The following is a 22,829-nucleotide window of genomic DNA, read 5'->3' as shown; positions in this document are numbered from 1 at the left end:
TAAATTGATTTTATTTATGTATTATATTAAGTTAAAATAAGTGTTCATTCAGTATTGTTGTAATTGTCATTATTAAAAATCAAAAAATTGGCCGATTAATCGGTATCGGCTTTTTTGGTCCTCCAATAATCGGTATCGGCGTTGAAAAATCATAATCGTTCGCTATATACAGTATACACATGGTATACACTGTCCAACGAAATGCTTACTTGCAAGTTCCTTCTTGACAATGCAACAACAATAAATATTAAAAGATAACAATACGAATATAAAGTCTAGCCCCTAGCTTCCTTTCATAATGTAGTAACTGTAACTGGCGGCTGGCTGGCTCCTGGGCCTGGCTCCTGGGCCTTCCACCATGGCGTCGTCAATCACCGCTAATTGGCTGAGTGAGAGACTTCCGAGGCCGTCAGGAGCTGACCTTCACCGCTGGGCGGTTTGGTAAAGAGAAAGTGGGAAAGGATCAGCCATGGACAAGCAAGCCTTTTCAGATCGGTACATTATCCCAACGGGCCTGCCTAATTGTCAAAAGGAGCTTCCTAAATGAGCGCGAGAGTGACAGAGAGAGAAGTTAGAGGTAGAACGGAAGGGACAGGCCAGGCAACTAGACAATGAGGCTGACCACCACTGAACAGATCAGATCATTAGTCGTATCTCTCCCCAGAGATCAGCCCTTGCCCTGAGGTCAGCAGTCTTCCCGGATCAATACCTGGCCCTGCTTTGTTCTGGGTCTGCTCACTATACCTGCTGTTACTGCTACCTGCATCCGTCAGACAACTCACTCTGTCTGAAATTGCACACTATTCCGGATATAGTGCACTACTTTTGACCAGTGAACTATTTTTATGTTTTATTTTTACCTTTATTTAACTAGGCAAGTCAGTTAAGAACACATTCTTATTTTCAATGACGGCCTAGGAACAGTGAGTTAACTGCCTGTTCAGGGGCAGAACGACACCTTGTCAGCTCGGGGGTTCAACCTTCCGGTTACTAGTCCAACTCTCTAACCACTAGGCTACCCTGCCGCCCCTATATAGGTACTAGGGTGCTATATTGGACGCACGCCTGCACTACCTACTGCTACTGGCCTTGACCAGACCACTCACTGAGTCTCTCCTCTGGTCAGCAGAACTAGACCACATCCTCTCAGAGCCACAGAGACACAGGCTCTTTAAGATCGCTTAGAAAAGGTTTTAAAATCACTTGTTTTTTAGTGTGTTTTACCAGAACAGGGGATTTTTCAAAGAATAACACCAATCAGATTTGCCTGGTAAACACCACCAATTAGACATTTTCTACTTGATAGGAATGGTTATAATAGTCATTTCAGATGGTAATCTTTGCTATCAACCATCACTAAAACAAATATGCCGCCTTGTGATGATTAATTAGTACACTGTTTTCACATTGTGTTGTCACTGGAACGAACATTTTTTGTGCATATTATGGCACTTCCCTATTGAAGGTAGAGTAGAGCTCTTAACCCCCCCCCCCCCGATGATTATATGGAGATTTGGGCACTCATTTGCATATCATTAAACTAATGTCATATACAGTGTCAAAGTTTATGATCACTGTGTTTAATGTAGAGTTGAAAGATGACATGTCGTCACACCCTGAGTTGTCCTGAACAGAATGATCCTGTGTTTGTTTAAGAGAATTTGCAGCTGAACACACGTCTGAATGCACTCATGACTCCTTTCAATGCTCACCAATATTGTATATCTTAGCCAGTCATGTTGGCAATAGAACAAGCTTTCAGATGATGCCCACCTGACCCAGATTGCTATTTATAAAGTGTTGTTTTGGGATTGCATAAGGAACAACAGTAATGGTGACACAGTAATGGTGGGGATGCAGGGTTTTGTTCTAGTAACTCAACGGCACAGCTAGGAGAGCTTAAAAAAAGCACCTATAGTTGCAGACACTTCTTTGAGTCATAAAAGTGCAATGAAATTATTAAGGAACTATGCACTATTTGGAGAGGTGGTTGGAAACTTGGAGACACCAGTTAGTCGTCTCTCTCAAACCCCTGTGATTTGTTCGTCTTATGTTGCACCTACCCAACATTTACCAGGAATATTCTTATGTTACTCAAGGAATGCAGAGTATTTTGTTATCAACACATTTGGCGAAAAGTACATGTAAAATGCACGTAAAGTCAACAGTGTAATGTTTGGATTCTTGTGTCAGGTGAACTGTTGTCCTCAACTTTTGGTATAATAAATGTTCCCATAATTACCAAACTCTTACCTTTCAATTGCTACCATGCTTTTGCATTTCAATTTATCCCTATCCATATAAAGGGTTAAGAGTCCCTAATGACAGTAAAAACATCAGAACCAATAGCTCTCTGTCGATCTATCTATATATCAATCCAGCCACTCACTCTGGTAGATATGTCTTTAAATGTTTGGTTGGCTCAGTCTGTTTCTATATCCCTGCATTCCCTAATACACACACACACAACACACAGAGCCAGGTCTGACTGTGCTTGACCCTTGGGGATGACCACTGCCTCCCCACTCAGGAGCCTGTCCGGCTCTCTCAGGCCAATGGAACCCCTCCGCCCCTGTCGCCGTAACCCGATCCAGCCAGCCAGAAACTGCTCCAAAGCATCAATAATTAATTAGGGAACAGCTATTGCCCCCAAGGGGTCATATAGAGCAAGAGTAGAGTGGGTGGGAGCGAGAGAGGGATACAGGAAGGAAGGGTAGTAATGATTTTGTTTAATAAGTAACACAAGCAGGCTTTGTTCTTCTGCCATTAGAGAGCAACCTAAGGTATCAAAGGATCTGGCTAGGAACCACACACACCTTAACCACACCCGTCTCTCCAGAGCAGGAGAGAGCAGTGTGGTGCAAGCTTTTAGGGAAACGAGGGCAGCCTTTCTACAGTGGAAGAGGGTCAGTCGAGGTATTTGTTACAGCACTGCTGTGTGTGGTGTCAAGCCGACAAGCACACCTCCTTAAGAAGCCTCCCAACACCTGCTCTACCCACGAGAGAGACAGAAAAAAAGCAGGAGAGCGAGGGAGAGAAAAGCAGGAGAGTGAGGGAGAGAAAAGGCAAGAGAGCGAGGGAGAGAAAGGCGAGAGAGCGAGGGAGAGAAAAGCAGGAGAGCGAGGGAGAGAAAAGCAGGAGAGCGAGGGAGAGAAAAGGCAAGAGAGCGAGGGAGAGAAAGGCGAGAGAGCAAGGGAGAGAAAAGCAGGAGAGCGAGGGAGAGAAAAGGCGAGAGAGCGAGGGAGAGAAAAGCAGGAGAGCGAGGGAGAGAAAAGGCGAGAGAGCGAGGGAGAGAAAAGGCGAGAGAGCGAGGGAGAGAAAGGCGAGAGAGCGAGGGAGAGAAAAGCAGGAGAGCAAGGGAGAGAAAAGGCGAGAGAGCGAGGGAGAGAAAAGGCGGGAGAGCGAGGGAGAGAAAAGGCGAGAGAGCGAGGGAGAGAAAAGGCGAGAGAGCGAGGGAGAGAAAAGGCGAGAGAGCGAGGGAGAGAAAAGGCGAGAGAGCGAGGGAGAGAAAAGGCGAGAGAGCGAGGGAGAGAAAAGGCGAGAGGGGGCAAAAGAGACAGCAGCGCCTTGTGCGCTCCAGATGAGAACTTGACAACTTTATTAGTCATTCCCACATTAAACAAATTCACCACAGACTGACACGGGATGGGGGGCGCTAGGCCCTGAAGTGCCAGGAGAAAAGACTGATTCTACACTTTAAGCTTCATTCTCCACGCCTGCTTATTCAAGCCTCCAACTACGCCATCTGTCTGGGTGCCTCTCTCTCTGTGCCGCTGACGGGCCTCACACACACGCGCACGCTCACTCACACACACACAAGCACGTACACATACACATGTTCTCTCTCACTCACACTTACACATGCTCCTTCACACACTCAGGCACACATATGCCCAAATGCCCTTTTGCTCTCTTTCCTCCCCTCTCTCTCAACTTAACTGAGTGTCAGAGACACTAGACAACAGGAAAAACTCACGCTGTCTGTCTGTCTGTCTCGCTCTCTCGCCCGCCCGCCCGCTCTAACAAACACTATCTCCCTCTCTCTGTGTCCACAGTGGTGCCCCCTGGAAGCCCTGGCCCTATCACGCGCCACGAGTCTTACGACAGCCTGACGTCGGACCACAGCGGACAGGAGGACGAGGAGTGGCTCTCACAGGTGAGACGGGCACTGCCCAGCTGGCACCTTTTTGAGTGATAATTGACTCAACGTCATGAAACACACCAGCACTAACAGGTAATCTAAGGGGTTGAGGCTCAGTTACTGGTAGAGCAGGTTTATTAGTCCACCAGGAATGGATTGAGGGATCCTTCCAATCTATAGCAATATCAAAGCATTTGCATCATCTGCACTTCACGTCCTATGGTGGCTAGAGAGGGACAGTCACCCCTTCAAGAGCCTATTGCCCAGCAAACTATTTATTTTCTGTGATTAGTGATTCATTTGAAGGTATAAAACGATATATGAACTGACCTGAACTTTCATTGTTAATATGGTGCAAATATTCCTTTTTGAATATGTTTTTCTAAAGACACATTGAACAGCTAATAATAGTCAAATCATAGTGTAAAAGCAGGTGAGTTTGTTTTACTATTTTGGGCAGTTTTCTGGTGTAAATCTGAGTGGGTGGTACATGTTCAACCTGTTACCCACATATAGAAGGCTAGAGATGCTTCCATTCCCCCTGTCACGAAGGGATTTACGGCTGATTTATGATCAGATATTCAACCCTGTTACTTTATTTGGCACTTAATAGGCACACCATTCTTTTTATTCAACCTCTTGGAGTGTTTCTTTATTAAGTTGGTCTTCATGATAGAATGTTACAATTTTGTTGAAATAAAATGTGTTTTCTTTTTACCAAGTTACACTACTCAAACGGCACTCAATTGTTGAAATGACCCAGGAGCTAATAGGTGGATTTGGGACTAAGTGGCTCTTGACTGTTGGACTCCTTGTCTTTGTCCAGCAGTGCATGATGCCACTATTGAAATAAGATTAAATTTTAATCTAATACCAAATAGTGGCCTTTTTGGCACTGAGTACTGCCGTGAGATGTGGTTTGGAGGGATATATGGTTGGGATATGTAGCATTACAGGTAGATAAGTTGTATGATGATATGACCGCACTCTCTTCAGCTTGGTTAACCCTTCACTCCCTCATGTCTGAAGCCTGATCTCTGCAGGTAACCATCACATTTCCGCCATCAATCATTTCTTGCCATATATAATGGATTGGGGTAAATGTATCCCACTTAGCCTGTGGTTTCCTTGTGGTTAGTAGCTACTGATAGTTTTGCTGGGAGCCAAACCAACTACCGTCTATCTACCAGCTCCTGCACCAAAACTACTGACGCTTGGCTGGATTTACGCTTGCTCTGTGCTATTATTAGCCAGGTGAAGTCTTTGTAAATTGAGGTTGGCAGCCAGGCCACTAGAGGGAGTTGTGCTGTTTTGGTAAGGTACAGCTTCAAACTGCCAAGCAGTGATGGGGGACACGGCGTTATGGGGGACACGGCGTTATGGGGGACACGGCGTTATGGGGGACACGGCGTTATGGGGGACACGGCGTTATGGGGGACACGGCGTTATGGGGGACACGGCGTTATGGGGGACACGGCGTTATGGGGGACACGGCGTTATGGGGGACACGGCGTTATGGGGGACACGGTGTTATGGGGGACACGGCGTTATGGGGGACACGGCGTTATGGGGGACACGGCGTTATGGGGGACACGGTGTTGTCTGTCAGACAAAGTTGTTATGCCAAGGTTCTGACTTATTGCACTCAACAACGTTACCACAATACTTTGTCGGTTGTCGCAGTGCTATCCTCAGGAAACAGCACGGTGTATTTTCAATGACACTAATTCTGACACTTAATAGCTCCTCTGTAAATCATTGGATGAGGCTCCTCAGCATGGCATCTCACTTGTCCTCCGGTTTATCCCAACACACTTACCTCGTCGCCTTTCAAATTCAAATCTGAAATGGCACTGGAAGACGAGAATGGTCTTGATCCATTCTAGACACAAACCCTGTAAGGTCATGCTGTCAGTTTCTTTCTGTTCTGTACAATAGTCTGGAGGATAAATGGTGAAACATGTATAGTATGATGATAATGGATAGATTGAGTTAGAGCAGCGCTGTCTTGTGGATGTCATTAAATCAGATCCCTTCATTAGATTATCAGCAGTGTTCAGAATCAGATGAGTCTGCAGGTTTCTAATGCAACTCCACATTGTGACCCTTGGTGTGTGTCGTCCGTCTGGGCGCTGTATGTAGCGCGACTTAGGAGACATTACTTGTGTCCCAAATGGCCCCCTATTCCCTTTATAGTGCACTACTTTTGACCAGGGCCCATAGAAGTCTGGTCAGAAGTAGTACACTATTTAGGGAGTAGGGGGCCATTTGGGACATAGTTTGTGCGTAATAGTTTAAGTGGCTCTCAGGTCCATCAGATGACAACAATGCCTGAATCAACCCCACAGATTCCCCCTTATCCTCCTGGTTTCAATACCCCTCCATCAAGTCATCAGGTCAGGCTCTGACGGTCATGACACATTCTATTGGGTTATTGCAGTAGCGACCAGGCCTCTGGAGACTGGACTATGATTCTCTCCCTCTTCCACCTCCTGTGCTATACAGTGACTTCATATCAGACGTCCCTGAGCAGTTATATCAACAGTCCATTGGTGGTTCTGTGAGCTCTACACAACTCTGTGATAACTTATATTGTCAGGCACAGAATGTCAGGACAGGGTGTGACAGATAGACAGGAGGACAGAGACAAGGAGAGCTGGGCATGACAGACAGATAGACAGGAGGACAGAGACATGGAGAGCTGGGCATGACCGACAGATAGACAGGAGGACAGAGACATGGAGAGCTGGGCATGACAGACAGATAGACAGGAGGGCAGAGGGGAGGAGAGCTGGGCATGACAGAGATAGACAGGAGGGCAGAGACATGGAGAGCTGGGCATGACAGACAGATGGACAGGAGGGCAGAGACGAGGAGAGCTGGGCATGACAGACAGATAGACAGGAGGGCAGAGGGGAGGAGAGCTGGGCATGACAGAGATAGACAGGAGGGCAGAGACATGGAGAGCTGGGCATGACAGACAGATGGACAGGAGGGCAGAGACGAGGAGAGCTGGGCATGACAGATAGATAGACAGGAGGGCAGAGACATGGAGAGCTGGGCATGACAGACAGATAGACAGGAGGGCAGAGATGAGGAGAGCTGGGCATGACAGACAGATAGACAGGAGGGCAGAGACATGGAGAGCTGGGCATGACAGACAGATAGACAGGAGGGCAGAGACATGGAGAGCTGGGCATGACAGACAGATAGACAGGAGGGCTGAGGGGAGGAGAGCTGGGCATGACAGACAGATAGACAGGAGGGCAGAGACGAGGAGACCTGGGCATGACAGACAGATAGACAGGAGGGCAGAGACGAGGAGAGCTGGGCATGACAGACAGATAGACAGGAGGGCAGAGGGGAGGAGAGCTGGGCATGACAGACAAATAGACAGGAGGGCAGAGACGAGGAGAGCTGGGCATGACAGACAGATAGACAGGAGGGCAGAGGGGAGGAGAGCTGGGCATGACAGACAGATAGACAGGAGGTTAGAGGGGAGGAGAGCTGGGCATGACAGACAGATAGACAGGAGGGCAGAGGGGAGGAGAGCTGGGCATGACAGACAGATAGACAGGAGGGCAGAGGGGAGGAGAGCTGGGCATGACAGACAGATAGACAGGAGGGCAGAGGGGAGGAGAGCTGGGCATGACAGACAGATAGACAGGAGGGCAGAGACGAGGAGAGCTGGGCATGACAGACAGATAGACAGGAGGGCAGAGACGAGGAGAGCTGGGCATGACAGACAGATAGACAGGAGGGCAGAGACATGGAGAGCTGTCCATTGGTGGTTCTGTGAGCTCTACACAACTCTGTGATAACTTATATTGTCAGGCACAGAATGTCAGGACAGGGTGTGACAGATAGACAGGAGGACAGAGACAAGGAGAGCTGGGCATGACAGACAGATAGACAGGAGGACAGAGACATGGAGAGCTGGGCATGACCGACAGATAGACAGGAGGACAGAGACATGGAGAGCTGGGCATGACAGACAGATAGACAGGAGGGCAGAGGGGAGGAGAGCTGGGCATGACAGAGATAGACAGGAGGGCAGAGACATGGAGAGCTGGGCATGACAGACAGATGGACAGGAGGGCAGAGACGAGGAGAGCTGGGCATGACAGACAGATAGACAGGAGGGCAGAGACGAGGAGAGCTGGGCATGACAGATAGATAGACAGGAGGGCAGAGACATGGAGAGCTGGGCATGACAGACAGATAGACAGGAGGGCAGAGATGAGGAGAGCTGGGCATGACAGACAGATAGACAGGAGGGCAGAGACATGGAGAGCTGGGCATGACAGACAGATAGACAGGAGGGCAGAGACATGGAGAGCTGGGCATGACAGACAGATAGACAGGAGGGCTGAGGGGAGGAGAGCTGGGCATGACAGACAGATAGACAGGAGGGCAGAGACGAGGAGACCTGGGCATGACAGACAGATAGACAGGAGGGCAGAGACGAGGAGAGCTGGGCATGACAGACAGATAGACAGGAGGGCAGAGGGGAGGAGAGCTGGGCATGACAGACAAATAGACAGGAGGGCAGAGACGAGGAGAGCTGGGCATGACAGACAGATAGACAGGAGGGCAGAGGGGAGGAGAGCTGGGCATGACAGACAGATAGACAGGAGGTTAGAGGGGAGGAGAGCTGGGCATGACAGACAGATAGACAGGAGGGCAGAGGGGAGGAGAGCTGGGCATGACAGACAGATAGACAGGAGGGCAGAGGGGAGGAGAGCTGGGCATGACAGACAGATAGACAGGAGGGCAGAGGGGAGGAGAGCTGGGCATGACAGACAGATAGACAGGAGGGCAGAGACGAGGAGAGCTGGGCATGACAGACAGATAGACAGAAGGGCAGAGACGAGGAGAGCTGGGCATGACAGACAGATAGACAGGAGGGCAGAGACATGGAGAGCTGGGCATGACAGACAGATAGACAGGAGGGCAGAGACATGGAGAGCTGGGCATGACAGACAGATGGACAGGAGGGCAGAGACGAGGAGAGCTGGGCATGACAGACAGATGGACAGGAAGGCAGAGACGAGGAGAGCTGGGCATGATAGACAGATAGACAGGAGGGCAGAGACATGGAGAGCTGGGCATGATAGACAGGAGGACAGAGACATGGAGAGCTGGGCATGACAGACAGATAGACAGGAGGGCAGAGGCGAGGAGAGCTGGGCATGACAGACAGATAGACAGGAGGGGAGAGGAGAGGGCAACATCTGGCCCTGCGCCCCGACACTGATGAGAACCATGGCATCTGTTTATCTCTGGGGCTGGGCGACACTGATGGTGTTAACTGGCGAGTACACACACACACACTGAAATCCTCCTCCCTCCCCCTCTCGGTGGCCTAATTTACACAGCTGTGCCAGGCCACGTGTCACACACACACACCACGGACGTATTACGAGACCCTAAGCTGTCACCCCTGTCTTGGCTCTTTCACTGCCAAGTAGACATGAGAGAGAGGGGGACGGAGTGTGGAAGAAGGAGAGTCTGTGTTAAATAAAGAGAAAACTGAAGGATTGAGAGAAGCTCTTAGTGAGGAAGAAAGTTGGATAGGGCAGATGGAGGAGAGGGAATGAGGGAGAGGGGGGAGGGAATGGGGGAGAGGAGAGGGAATGAGGGAGAGGGCGGAGGGGGGGAGGGAATGGGGGAGAGGGCGGAGGGGGGAGGAAATGGGGGAGAGGAGAGGTCCAGAGTGAATGGGGCAGAAGGGAGAGGGAATGAGGGCAGAAGGGAGAGGGAATGGGGCAGAGGGAATGAGGGCAGAAGGGAGAGGGAATGGGGCAGAAGGGAGAGGGAATGAGGGCAGAAGGCGAGAGGGAATGGGGCAGAAGGGAGAGGGAATGAGGGCAGAAGGCGAGAGGGGATGAGGGCAGAAGGCGAGAGGGAATGGGGCAGAAGGGAGAGGGAATGGGGCAGAAGGGAGAGGGAATGAGGGCAGAAGGGAGAGGGAATGGGGCAGAAGGGAGAGAGAATGGGGCAGAAGGCGAGAGGGAATGGGGCAGAAGGGAGAGGGAATGAGGGAGAGGAAATGAGGGCAGAAGGGAGAGGGAATGAGGGCAGAAGGCGAGAGGGAATGGGGCAGAAGGGAGAGGGAATGAGGGCAGAAGGGAGAGGGAATGGGGCAGAAGGGAGAGGGAATGAGGGAGAGGGAATGAGGGCAGAAGGGAGAGGGAATGAGGGCAGAAGGCGAGAGGGAATGGGGACAGAAGGCGAGAGGGAATGGGGCAGAAGGGAGAGGGAATGAGGGAGAGGGAATGGGGCAGAAGGGAGAGGGAATGAGGGAGAGGAAATGAGGGCAGAAGGGAGAGGGAATGAGGGCAGAAGGCGAGAGGGAATGGGGCAGAAGGGAGAGGGAATGAGGGCAGAAGGCGAGAGGGAATGGGGCAGAAGGCGAGAGGGAATGGGGCAGAAGGGAGAGGGTAGAGGGCGAGAGGGAATGGGGCCGAAGGGAGAGGGAATGGGGCAGAAGGGAGAGGGAATGAGGGAGAGGGCAGAGGGAATGGGGGCAGAGGGGGAGAGGGTAGTGGGCGAGAGGGAATGGGGCCGAAGGGAGTGGGAATGAGGGCAGAAGGGAGAGGGAATGAGGGCAGAAGGGAGAGGGAATGAGGGCAGAAGGGAGAGGGAATGAGGGCAGAAGGGAGAGGGAATGAGGGCAGAAGGCGAGAGGGAATGGGGCAGAAGGGAGAGGGAATGAGGGAGAGGGAATGAGGGCAGAGGGGGAGAGGGAATAAGAAATTGGGAGTAAAAAGAGAAGTAGAAAGCTAGTTACAATTGTTGTGTCCTCTCCTCATCTCCCACATCCATCTAGTGTAACATTACTGACAAACCTCTCTGGAGTCTGCCACTCTGTCATGTTAAGGCCCACCATGCCATCTCTCAGGGGGAAGACTCTGCGGACAGCTGTTCCTGAGCCTTAACGGCCATGGTAGCATTTCTCAGAAATGATGACGCTAATGTGGCTCTGACGCTCATCCTCTAATCCTGTTGCCATGGAAATCTGTCTCCCTCATTTCCTCTTCCCCTACCGCACACACCCGCCAGCTCATTGTGACTACAGCGTCTTGTCTCTGTGGACAACAGGCTTTAGTCTGACAGGTTTACATCTAGAACGGATGTGGACAGTGACGCTGTAGTAATCCCAAATTGGTAAACTGGTTTTCAGCAGTTTGTACACAAACACAGTACCAGTATTTTAGTTTAACCGAAGTGAAATAAGAAGAATGTAACTGCACTATTCCAGTGGTTTTATGTTACTAGCATGCTAATGGTATTATCTGGCCCCTACCAGGTGGAGATAGTCACCCACACAGGGCCTCACCGTCGGCTGTGGATGGGTCCTCAGTTCCAGTTTAAGACCATCCACCCATCTGGTCAGACTACGGTCATCTCCTCCTCCTCCTCCGTGCTGCAGTCCCAGGGCCCCAGCGACATTCAACAGCCTCTGTTGGACTTCCACACTGATGACCTGGACCTACACAGTCTCAGGTAGGTGGACAATCATGCTGCCGTAGTTGTATGTGACTTCTGTTATTTTGAACAGGTCTTGCAAAAATACGATTTTATCTCAATTATTCTATGATATATATATAATATCTATACATGTAGCATAACAGCAGTTAAATAAACACATACATAAGTAGCTGTGCATTTCTGTGTGTGTAGGATCCAGCCCGTGCGTTCTGAGCCGGTCAGCATGCCTGGTTCCTCTCGGCTGGTGGCTGAACGGAGGGGACAGGGGACGGTCATTGATATAGGATCGGGTAGGAATCATGCTACTCTATACTATACTATTCTAGCTGTCTGTGTTGATATATGTGGTATGAGACTATGTACAAGTGTCTTCACCTTGTTCAGCACAGAAGGTCTGTATACACACACACACACGTACACACACGTACACACACGTACACACACGTACACACACACACACACACACACACACACACACACACACACACACACACACACACGTGTACACACGTACACACACGTACACATACACACACACACACACACACACACACACACACACACACACACACACACACGTAAATGCAAGACCTGTGACCTGTGTCAACTGTATCTCATTCATAGTGATCGTAACATTATGACTGTGGGTCTAGCGTACACCCCAGCCTTTGTTTTCCTCTTCAAACACGCAGAACGACGTTAAACCACATAATGACCTACATGATAATCTACTCTGACTTTTCACAGTGTCCAAGCCAGAGATAGTCCTAGTGATGACATAATCATAACCCTGCATTGTGATTGGCCTGATCTGTGTATTAGATTAGATTGATCTGCTTTAAAGATGGTCTCTTTTTACGTTTGGCCTTTCTTCTTATGATGTTAGGGTTTAATCCAATCATGTTGAGATGAAAGCTGGCACGTACAGTGTTGTTATCTAGGGGTTATTGCCGTTGTACTGATCTTGTGAGAATCCCAATTGGATTTAGTGCTAGTCTTTTTTTCTGTCACTGTGAAGCGACCGTTAGGATCAATGTGACTAGTATGATGTCTTGGTATTTCTGCTGTGTGTTTATTATGGTTTTATGTATGTAGAAGGTACAGTAACCTAGCCCTGTTTGTTTTATTCACCCTGTATCTTCGCTTGAAGCATGTTTTGACGAGGTATCTCACTCCCTTTCACCAAAAACCAAAATCATCTACAAAGTACTTTCTTACCTGGTTTGAACCAGGAAGGCTTCCCCTCCCTCTCTCCTTGTTGTCTGGAGGACTGAAGGAGGAGAGGAGAAGAGACGAGAGGAGGTAGGAGATGAGGAAGGGAGGAGGAGGGTAGTGATAGTTATCAGTCTCTAGCCTGCCACCGGTGTGGCGCCTCATCTTATCAGACACACATCACTTTTGTCTTTCCTTCAAAAAGGGCAAGTGTGTGTGTGTGTGTGTGTGTGTGTGTTTTAGCATGGATTAGTGCAGTTTGTGTGTGTGTGTGTGTGTTTTAGCATGGATTAGTGCGGTTTGTGTGTTTGTGTGTGTGTGCGTGCACGTTTTTTTGCAGCTAATGTAGCCAAAGTCCCAGCAACTTGTGATTTGTATAAGTGCGTAGTGGCAGTAACATCAGTCATACAGTAAGTTCCACTGTAGAGACTCTTCCAGTCATTGGGACTCATAGACAGTCTCCCCAGTGTCTGGGATGTTATCTCTGTATATGCTGTATCCTACACTATACACTCTACTAGGACATTCCCCAGGGGCTTAGGATTGGGACACACACACACACACACACACTCACACTCACACTAACACACACACTCTCTCTCTACAGCCAATGTCTTGATTTTCCTCACTAAACAAAATCAATGGGACCTGCAGCCACTATTATCAGTACTGTATATCTGCTCCCCAAGAGTCACTATGAGGAGGAGGGTGTGTGTGTGCTCCACTGTCGTAGACTAGGTGAGTGTGGTACGGCGGGACCAATGAAACAATGCTAGAGGACACAAAAAGACAGAAAGGCTGTTCATCTTCTCTGTGCTGATAAGTCTCTGACAGCGTCTCTTCAGTCTGGATAGTTGTTTTGTTATGACTCACTGAAGAAAACACCCTGCTCCTTGTCCTGGAGGAAAACACTTTCTGTGTTTTATCAGGAGCCAGGGATCAAACTAGTGTTGCTGCTTCTGATAGAGCAGAGCACGGAGGGAGAGAGAAGATGCAGGCATGTTATGAGTTAGTTATCATAGGTGGGGTGGGGGGAGTTGGTGTGTCCTCTTGACAGGAGGAGCAGGAGAGATACACGGCACCAAAGACATTTATTGAACACTACTGCCGTTAAGCATTAAAAAGTGTGTGTGTTTAGTCCATTAAAAGGAGACAGTCTTTCTGGTCTAATCAGTGTTGGATCAGCAGTTAACAGCCATTAGAGAGATGAGAATGTCCGAGACACTTCCTGACACTCAGCATTATCACAGCTGACGCTGCTGCTGCCCCTCTCACTGATACCACTCATCAAACACACAGAGAGGGAGGTGTGTGTTGTCACCAGCACAGTGCAGCCCCTCAGTCACGTAGCGTCCAGGGCAGGGGGTCTCCCCAGCTGTTGTAGTAAGAGGTGGAGGGATACAATGAATGGAGGAATCGAAGGAAGGATGGGTGAGTCCCTTCATAGCTGAACGGTCCTAGGAAGGTAGATGGGCGCACGCACGCACGCACACACACACACACACACACACACAAACTGATCCTTAACCCTACACCCCACAATTACCTGAGCAGCCATAAAGGCCTCCTGTGTGTGGAGAGATAGTGGCCACATTCACAACTCTACCATTATGCCATATGATCTCTTCCTTTAAGGAAATTGGGGGGAATGTCTTTCTTTCATTACCCGTGACCTCACCTCCCCATCTACCCTTCCTTTTCCCCATCCCCATTCTGTCTCTCCTCCCATCAATGGGGTCCTTGTCCCCTCTGCTCTCTAAAGGTTTCACTTCTTCCAGCGACTTGGGGGTTACCAGGACAATAAGTTGAGGTGGCACCGCCTGGGGTCACAGTTCTAACAGAGACATCTGTTTCGTCATCACACCCCTGTAATCAGCCAGTGAATGATACCATTCTTATAACCGCACCACTTTGTCTGACTGAGTGAGAGAAGTAGGGTTAGAGAGAGAGGGAGGGTTAGAGAGAGAGGTAGGGTTAGAGAGGGGGAGGGTTAGAGCGAGAGAGAGGGAGGGTTAGAGCGAGAGAGAGGGGGAGGGTTAGAGCGAGAGAGAGGGGGAGGGTTAGAGCGAGAGAGAGGGGGAGGGTTAGAGCGAGAGAGAGGGGGAGGGTTAGAGCGACCTAAGGAGGGTTAGAGAGACCGAGGGAGGGTTAGAAAGACCGAGGGAGGGTTAGAGAGACCGAGAGAGACCGAGGGAGGGTTAGAGAGACCGAGGGAGGGTTTGAGAGACCGAGGGAGGGTTAGAAAGACCGAGGGAGGGTTAGAGAGACCGAGGGAGGGTTAGAGAGACCGAGAGAGACCGAGGGAGGGTTAGAGAGACCGAGGGAGGGTTAGAGAGACCGAGGGAGGGTTAGAGAGACCGAGGGAGGGTTAGAGAGACCGAGGGAGGGTTAGAGAGACCGAGGGAGGGTTAAAGAGACACCAGGGAGAGTTAGAGAGACCGAGGGAAAGTTAGAGACCGAGCGAGGGTTAGAGAGACCGAGGGAGGGTTAGAGAGACCAAGGGAGGGTTAGAGAGACCGAGGGAGGGTTAGAGAGACCGAGGGAGGGTTAGAGAGACCGAGGGAGGGTTAGAGAGACCGAGGGAGGGTTAGAGAGACCGAGGGAGGGTTAGAGAGACCGAGGGAGGGTGCGAGAGACAGACAGGGAGGGTTAGAGAGACAGACAGGGAGGGTTGGAGAGGGAGGGTTAGAGACGGAGAGCGAGCGAGAGGGGACAGGGTGAGTGAGAGAGAGAGACACGCAGGCCTGGCTTTTCTATCCCTCCCGCTATCTCTCCCTCCCTCTGTCCTTTTTCCTTTCTTCCTTTCCTTCCTGGGGAGATGACAGTAAATGTGTTTTGGTAGCTGCCTAGATTTTGTGTGTGTGTGTGTGGTCTTTTTTTAAGACTTGAGGGAGATGGGGGGGTTGACCACAAGTAAGGATTTATTGTGTGGGTGCATGAAATGGATGGAAGCTGGAAGAGTGTGTGTGTGACATTGGACATTGATTAGTGTGTTGTTGTGTTAGTGCACATTTGAGCAGGAGGGAATGTGTGTGTGTGGGGAGGGGGGGGGCGGGCGGCACTGTGCTGATCTCACTAGGATTGTTTGAAGTGCTGTGCCAGTGTACACCATATGTTTTCCTGTGTGTGTGATATTTGTGTGAGTGATATTTATGTGTGTGTGAGTGATATTTATGTGTGTGTGAGTGATATTTATGTGTGTGTGAGTGATATTTGTGTGTGTGTGCGGCCCTGGCTGTGTGTGTGTGTAGACTGAACAGCTGCTGTTTAGAGCAACTTTAAAAAACACCAATGTGTCCCCGTTCAACCTGCACACTGTAGGGGGTGTGAGGGTACATCTGCTGTGTGTTCCCCGTTCAACCTGCACACTGTAGGGGGTGTGAGGGTACATCTGCTGTGTGTTCCCCGTTCAACCTGCACACTGTAGGGGGTGTGAGGGTACATCTGCTGTGTGTTCCCCGTTCAACCTGCAAACTGTAGGGGGTGTCGGGCATCTGCTGTGTGTTCCCCGTTCAACCTGCACACTGTAGGGGGTGTCGGGCATCTGCTGTGTGTTCCCCGTTCAACCTGCACACTGTAGGGGGTGTCGGGCATCTGCTGTGTGTTCCCCGTTCAACCTGCAAACTGTAGGGGGTGTCGGGCATCTGCTGTGTGTTCCCCGTTCAACCTGCACACTGTAGGGGGTGTGAGGGTACATCTGCTGTGTGTTCCCCGTTCAACCTGCACACTGTAGGGGGTGTGAGGGTACATCTGCTGTGTGTTCCCCGTTCAACCTGCACACTGTAGGGGGTGTGAGGGTACATCTGCTGTGTGTTCCCCGTTCAACCTGCACACTGTAGGGGGTGTGAGGGTACATCTGCTGTGTGTTCCCTGTTCAACCTGCACACTGTAGGGGGTGTGAGGGTACATCTGCTGTGTGTTCCCCGTTCAACCTGCACACTGTAGGGTGTGTGAGTGGGGGTGTGAGGGTACATCTGCTGTGTGTTCCCCGTTCAACCTGCACACTGTAGGGTGTGTGAGTGGGGGTGTGAGGGTACATCTGCTGTGTGTTCCCCGTTCAACCTGCACACTATATATAGAGTGTGTGAGTGGGGGTGTGAGGGTACATCTGCTGTGTGTTCCCCGTTCAACCTGCACACTGTAGGGTGTGTGAGTGGGGGTGTGAGGGTACATCTGCTGTGTGTTCCCCGTTCAACCTGCACACTATATATAGAGTGTGTGAGTGGGGGTGTGAGGGTACATCTGCTGTGTGTTCCCCGTTCAACCTGCACACTATATATAGGGTGTGTGAGTGGGGGTATGAGGTTACATCTGCTAGGACACTCCAGACCCCTGTAAGTGTCTCTCTTAACTGTCATGGATATGTCTATGTGTATATGTAGAAGGGGTGTCTGTGTGGGAGGGACACACACACAGATGCCAATATACCCACACACCCTAAGCCTGCATGGCAGGGGGTGTAGTGTCAATTTGGGGATGACATGTCAGTTTGGAGACAATGCCATCCCTAAATACACATGACGTCATACCAAGCTGCAGAGTGCCCCTTTACCCTCCATGTAAGGCACTGGGCTGTTGTGGACACACCAGCGTGGATGGATGTGTTTCTCTGGGTATAGACAGCCCAGGAACATTGTCTCTCCATCCCTTATGTCTCTCCAGGGGAGAAGTCCTTGTCATCATGGTTAACACTGACAAGTCGACTAGACACCCAGTAAAGTTTGGGGACAACACTCACTTTCTCCTTCTCTCTTTCCCTCCATTCCTATCACTTCATACCTCCCTCTCTCTCACCAGCATATGCCTCACACACTCTACCAGCCTCCCCTCTCTCTACCACCCTCCTACCCTCCCATCTCCCCCTCGTCTCCCTGACACTAACTCTCTTTGACAGTGTCTCCATTGCGGTGTGGGATAATCCACTGGGCGGGGTGTTAAAGTAGGACCCAACCGGCCCTCTCAGCTCCATAATGGATCGATCCGGATGGCCCCACAGCCGGCTGCTGTAATGGTATTTTTTACACCTAGCTAGAGGCAGAGCAGAGTAACGCTAATGCACGCCACCGCACTCCAACACACTCCCTCCTTAAAAATGAATAGGCGATGGAAAATGAGAAAGCACTCACGACGAGGAGACGAAGCGAGAGAGAGATGGATAGAAAGAGAGGGATGGATAGAAAGAGATGGATAGAAAGAGATGGATAGAAAGAGAGGGATGGATAGAAAGAGAGGGATGGATAGAAAGAGGGATGGATAGAAAGAGGGATGATAGAAAGAGAGGGATGGATAGAAAGAGAGGGATGGATAGAAAGAGGGATGGATAGAAAGAGAGGGATGGATAGAAAGAGAGGGATGGATAGAAAGAGAGGGATGGATAGAAAGAGAGGGATGAATAGAAAGAGAGGGATGGATAGAAAGAGAGGGATGGATAGAAAGAGAGGGATGGATAGAAAGAGAGGGATGAATAGAAAGAGAGGGATGGATAGAAAGAGAGGGATGGATAGAAAGAGAGGGATGGATAGAAAGAGAGGGATGGATAGAAAGAGAGAGATGGATAGAAAGAGAGAGAGATGGATAAAGAGAGAGATGGATAAAGAGAGAGATGGATAGAAAGAGAGAGATGGATAGAAAGAGAGGGATGGATAGAAAGAGATGGATAGAAAAAGAGGGATGGATAGAAAGAGAGGGATGAATAGAAAGAGAGAGATGGATAGAAAGAGATGGATAGAAAGAGAGGGATGGATAGAAAGAGAGGGATGGATAGAAAGAGAGGGATGGATAGAAAGAGAGAGATGGATAGAAAGAGAGAGATGGATAGAAAGAGAGAGATGGATAGAAAGAGAGAGATGGATAGAAAGAGAGAGATGGATAAAGAGAGAGATGGATAGAAAGAGAGATGGATAGAAAGAGAGAGATGGATGGATAGAAAGAGAGAGAGAGAGATGGATAGAAAGAGAGAGATGGGTGGATAGAAAGAGAGAGATGGATGGATAGAAAGAGAGAGATGGATGGATAGAAAGAGAGAGATGGGTAAAGAGAGAGATGGATAGAAAGAGAGATGGATAGAAAGATAGAGAGAGAGAGATGGATAGAGAGATGGATATAAAGAGAGAGATGGATATAAAGAGAGAGAGAGAGATGGGTAAAGAGAGAGATGGATAGAAAGAGAGATGGATAGAAAGAGAGAGATGGATATAAAGAGAGATGGATATAAAGAGAGAGATGGATATAAAGAGAGAGAGAGAGATGGGTAAAGACAGAGATGGATAGAAAGAGAGATAGAGAGATGGATATAAAGAGAGAGAGAGAGATGGATAGAAAGAGAGAGATGGATAGAAAGAGAGAGATGGATAGAAAGAGAGAGATGGATAAAGAGAGAGATGGATAAAGAGAGAGATGGATATAAAGAGAGATGGATAAAGAGAGAGATGGATATAAAGAGAGATGGATATAAAGAGAGATGGATATAAAGAGAGAGATGGATATAAAGAGAGATGGATATAAAGAGAGAGATGGATAGAAAGAGAGATTGATAAAGAGAGAGATGGATAGAAAGAGAGATGGATAGAAAGAGAGAGATGGATAGAAAGAGAGAGATGGATAGAAAGAGAGATGGATAGAAAGAGAGATGAATAGAAAGAGAGAGATTGATAACGAGAGAGATGGATAACGAGAGAGATGGATAAAGAGAGAGATGGATAAAGAGAGAGATGGATAAAGAGAGAGATGGATAAAGAGAGAGATGGATAAAGAGAGAGATGGATAGAAAGTGAGATTGATAAAGAGAGAGATGGATAGAAAGTGAGATTGATAAAGAGAGAGATGGATAGAAAGTGAGACTGATAAAGAGAGAGATGGATAGAAAGAGAGATTCATAAAGAGAGAGATTGATAGAAAAAAAAGGTTTCTTTGTCACTCATTTTTTTTCTAGTGTCTCGCTGTCTTTCTTTCTATTTCCGTCTAGAAAATCTAAAATGTTCTGTTCAGTCCTGTTGGAGTTAGAATGTGGGGGAACATCGCCCCACCTAAGTAATTGGAGGGGAAACTTTGCTATTTCACAAAGCCCAAATGGCACACAATGGTTGTTTTGTAATTATTTTGGTCTCCTTATGGTTTTGTCCCTGTATGGGTGGAGTTGTGGAATTGAAATTAGGAGCTGTTGAGGGATTGGCCGGGCTGGAGGGTTGAAAGGGCATTACCATGGTTTCCAATGGTATAGGGAAAGTCAGTGTCATAGAATGGTCAGGTGAAGACTGCCTACCCCCCTTTCTTCCCGTCCTCTCTGCCATGTCTTTCTCTCTCTCCCTTCCTCCCCTGGTCGGTCAGCCCCAGGCCTCAGTATCCAGGTGTGGAGATGCTGCAGGTCATTTCCTCTGCAGGTGTGTGTGTATGTTAGATGATATCTGCTCACCTGGTCCACTCCAGCCACAGAGGCAGTCTTTGTGTATTCATTGTAGTGGGCAACACACACACCCCTCCAGCCAAGTCACCTTCCAGCTAACGGAGGGAGGGAGCAGTCTTTCCCTCCTCACCTGGACATTAGGTCCCATGGCTGGTTTACTGGAGTGTGTTTCCAATCACCGGTGGAACGTGAAAAATGTCCGCTTGGGAATTCCACCCTGGCTTCCTGTGTGCGGCCATAGGTAGAGAATGATGAAGAGAAAGAAATAAAGAGAGAGAGAGACAGCGAAAGGACATGCTCCTTCAGAGTCAGCCTCATCAGCAGTAGCGTCATCTCTAGGAAAACATAGAAGAGCGAGGAAAAGAAAGAAAGCGAGAGGGACAGAACGTGAACCTCTCTGATGTGATGTCCACTGGTTCTGTCAGCACCTCTGCTGCTTCGTAGCGTCTTCACTGTCGGCCCAAAACCAACCTGACACTTTTCTTAGTGAGCTCTTTCTTTGTCCTTTTCTTCTGTCTTGAATTTGTTGTAATATGCAGTTGTGTGTTGTCTGTGTGTCATGAGGTTTTATATGTTTGTGAAAGTGCAGAAAGTGCACGTTTATGCAGGTATACTGCAAGTGTCTATTTTTGCATGTGTTTGTTTTTTGTATTTTGCTGCTTGTGCAGTCCATTGCTGTCTCTTGAATGCCCTCTTTTTCTCCCCCTGTCCCCTGTCTCTCGCTGTCTCCCTCTTTCCTCCCTGTCTCTCGCTGTCTCCCTCTTCCCTCCCTGTCTCTCGCTGTCTCCCTCTTTCCTCCCTGTCTCTCGCTGTCTCCCTCTTTCCTCCCTGTCTCTCGCTGTCTCCCTCTTCCCTCCCTGTCTCTCGCTGTCTCCCTCTTTCCTCCCTGTCTCTCGCTGTCTCCCTCTTTCCTCCCTGTCTCTCGCTGTCTCCCTCTTTCCTCCCTGTCTCTCGCTGTCTCCCTCTTTCCTCCCTGTCTCTCGCTGTCTCCCTCTTTCCTCCCTGTCTCTCGCTGTCTCCCTCTTCCCTCCCTGTCTCTCGCTGTCTCCCTCTTCCCTCCCTGTCTCTCGCTGTCTCCCTCTTTCCTCCCTGTCTCTCGCTGTCTCCCTCTTCCCTCCCTGTCTCTCGCTGTCTCCCTCTTCCCTCCCTGTCTCTCGCTGTCTCCCTCTTCCCTCCCTGTCTCTCGCTGTCTCCCTCTTTCCTCCCTGTCTCTCGCTGTCTCCCTCTTTCCTCCCTGTCTCTCGCTGTCTCCCTCTTCCCTCCCTGTCTCTCGCTGTCTCCCTCTTCCCTCCCTGTCTCTCGCTGTCTCCCTCTTTCCTCCCTGTCTCTCGCTGTCTCCCTCTTTCCTCCCTGTCTCTCGCTGTCTCCCTCTTCCCTCCCTGTCTCTCGCTGTCTCCCTCTTCCCTCCCTGTCTCTCGCTGTCTCCCTCTTTCCTCCCTGTCTCTCTCTCTCTCTTTCCTCCCTGTCTCTCGCTGTCTCCCTCTTTCCTCCCTGTCTCTCGCTGTCTCTCTCTTTCCTCCCTGTCTCTCGCTCTCTCTCTTTCCTCCCTGTCTCTCTCTCTCTCTCTCTTTCCTCCCTGTTTCTCGCTGTCTCCCTCTTTCCTCCCTGTCTCCCCCCCCCCCCCCCCCCCCCCCTGTTGTTATCAGTATTGCAGGAAGCTCAAGTTATCACATTCCAGCAGCACACAGCTTAAGTAAGAACCATTCATTTGACGACAGCAGCATAGGACCAGATGTGAACGTCTCTGTCTTTTGATTTGAACTCTTTCCCAGATCCTTATCAATCTAATTTAGTCCTCATTGTCTAGGAGGAGGGGAAAGAGGAGGAGGAGGACAGAGAGGCTGTGAAACATCAGGCCATACACATGTTCATAGGCCAGCCTTTTCCCTGGGCTTCATTTTTGGTTACCTCTTACTTTGTGATTTGTGTGATAATAGGAGAAATTGTTCTATTAATATTCATCTGTGTTTTTGTTTAGTGTGAGTGTGCATTCCCTTACCCATTTTTCCTTCTATATAATAACACAGACACACCCTAGTGCTCAACACCATCAAAATGAATTCATAAGTTCAGCTCTCCCAAGGCTAGAGGGTGCTGGCCAAGTGCACCGAGCACAGCTCTCTCCAATATGCCTCAAAATAACCCAGACCAGCCGGCTTATGAAACGCACATACACAAACGTATACCGTGTGTGTTTAATTTCATACACACAGGCTGTACACCCCTCATGTGAGAGCGGAAATGTATTCAGAACCCATAAACACACAAAGAACCCCCCCCCCCCCCACACACACACACACACACACACACACACACACACTGACACACAGTTTTGTCACACACACAAACTCCCTCCTGAGAACATGTGTTTTCAATGAAGGCTGTAAGGCTGTGAGGCCTGCTCAGACTATATGAAGTCATGTATACTGCCAAACTTCCCTGCACATACTGCTTATATTAATGCCTCTGTATGGAGTGGGGAGATGTGGGTATTGTGTGTGCTTGTAGCATGTGTTTTTGCATATACTGTAAGCATACCGGAATCACTGTATGTGTGTGTGTGTGTGTGTGTGTGTGTGT

At 49.3% G+C, this 22,829-nt stretch overlaps 1 protein-coding gene across 17 annotated transcripts in view; it reads left to right on the top strand.

Moving 5' to 3' along the window:
- Positions 1-22,829, top strand: part of LOC110507115 (BCAS3 microtubule associated cell migration factor) — a 361,308-nt gene that overhangs the window by 167,733 nt on the left and 170,746 nt on the right. For all 17 annotated transcript variants that reach the window (XM_090223475.1, XM_090223473.1, XM_036965506.2 and 14 more), the window contains 3 exons: positions 4,056-4,156; positions 11,454-11,650; positions 11,828-11,925. In XM_090223475.1, coding sequence (XP_090079601.1) covers positions 4,056-4,156; positions 11,454-11,650; positions 11,828-11,925 — 396 coding nt within the window. The remainder of the gene's footprint in view (positions 1-4,055; positions 4,157-11,453; positions 11,651-11,827; positions 11,926-22,829) is intronic.

The sequence above is a fragment of the Oncorhynchus mykiss genome, chromosome 27, assembly GCF_057628025.1.
Source record: "Oncorhynchus mykiss isolate SJ-2025 chromosome 27, ASM5762802v1, whole genome shotgun sequence".
In the NCBI taxonomy this organism is placed as follows: Eukaryota; Metazoa; Chordata; class Actinopteri; order Salmoniformes; family Salmonidae; genus Oncorhynchus; species Oncorhynchus mykiss.
The sequence above is the reverse complement of the archived record's forward strand: the minus strand, read 5'-3'. Positions and strand labels throughout refer to the sequence as shown.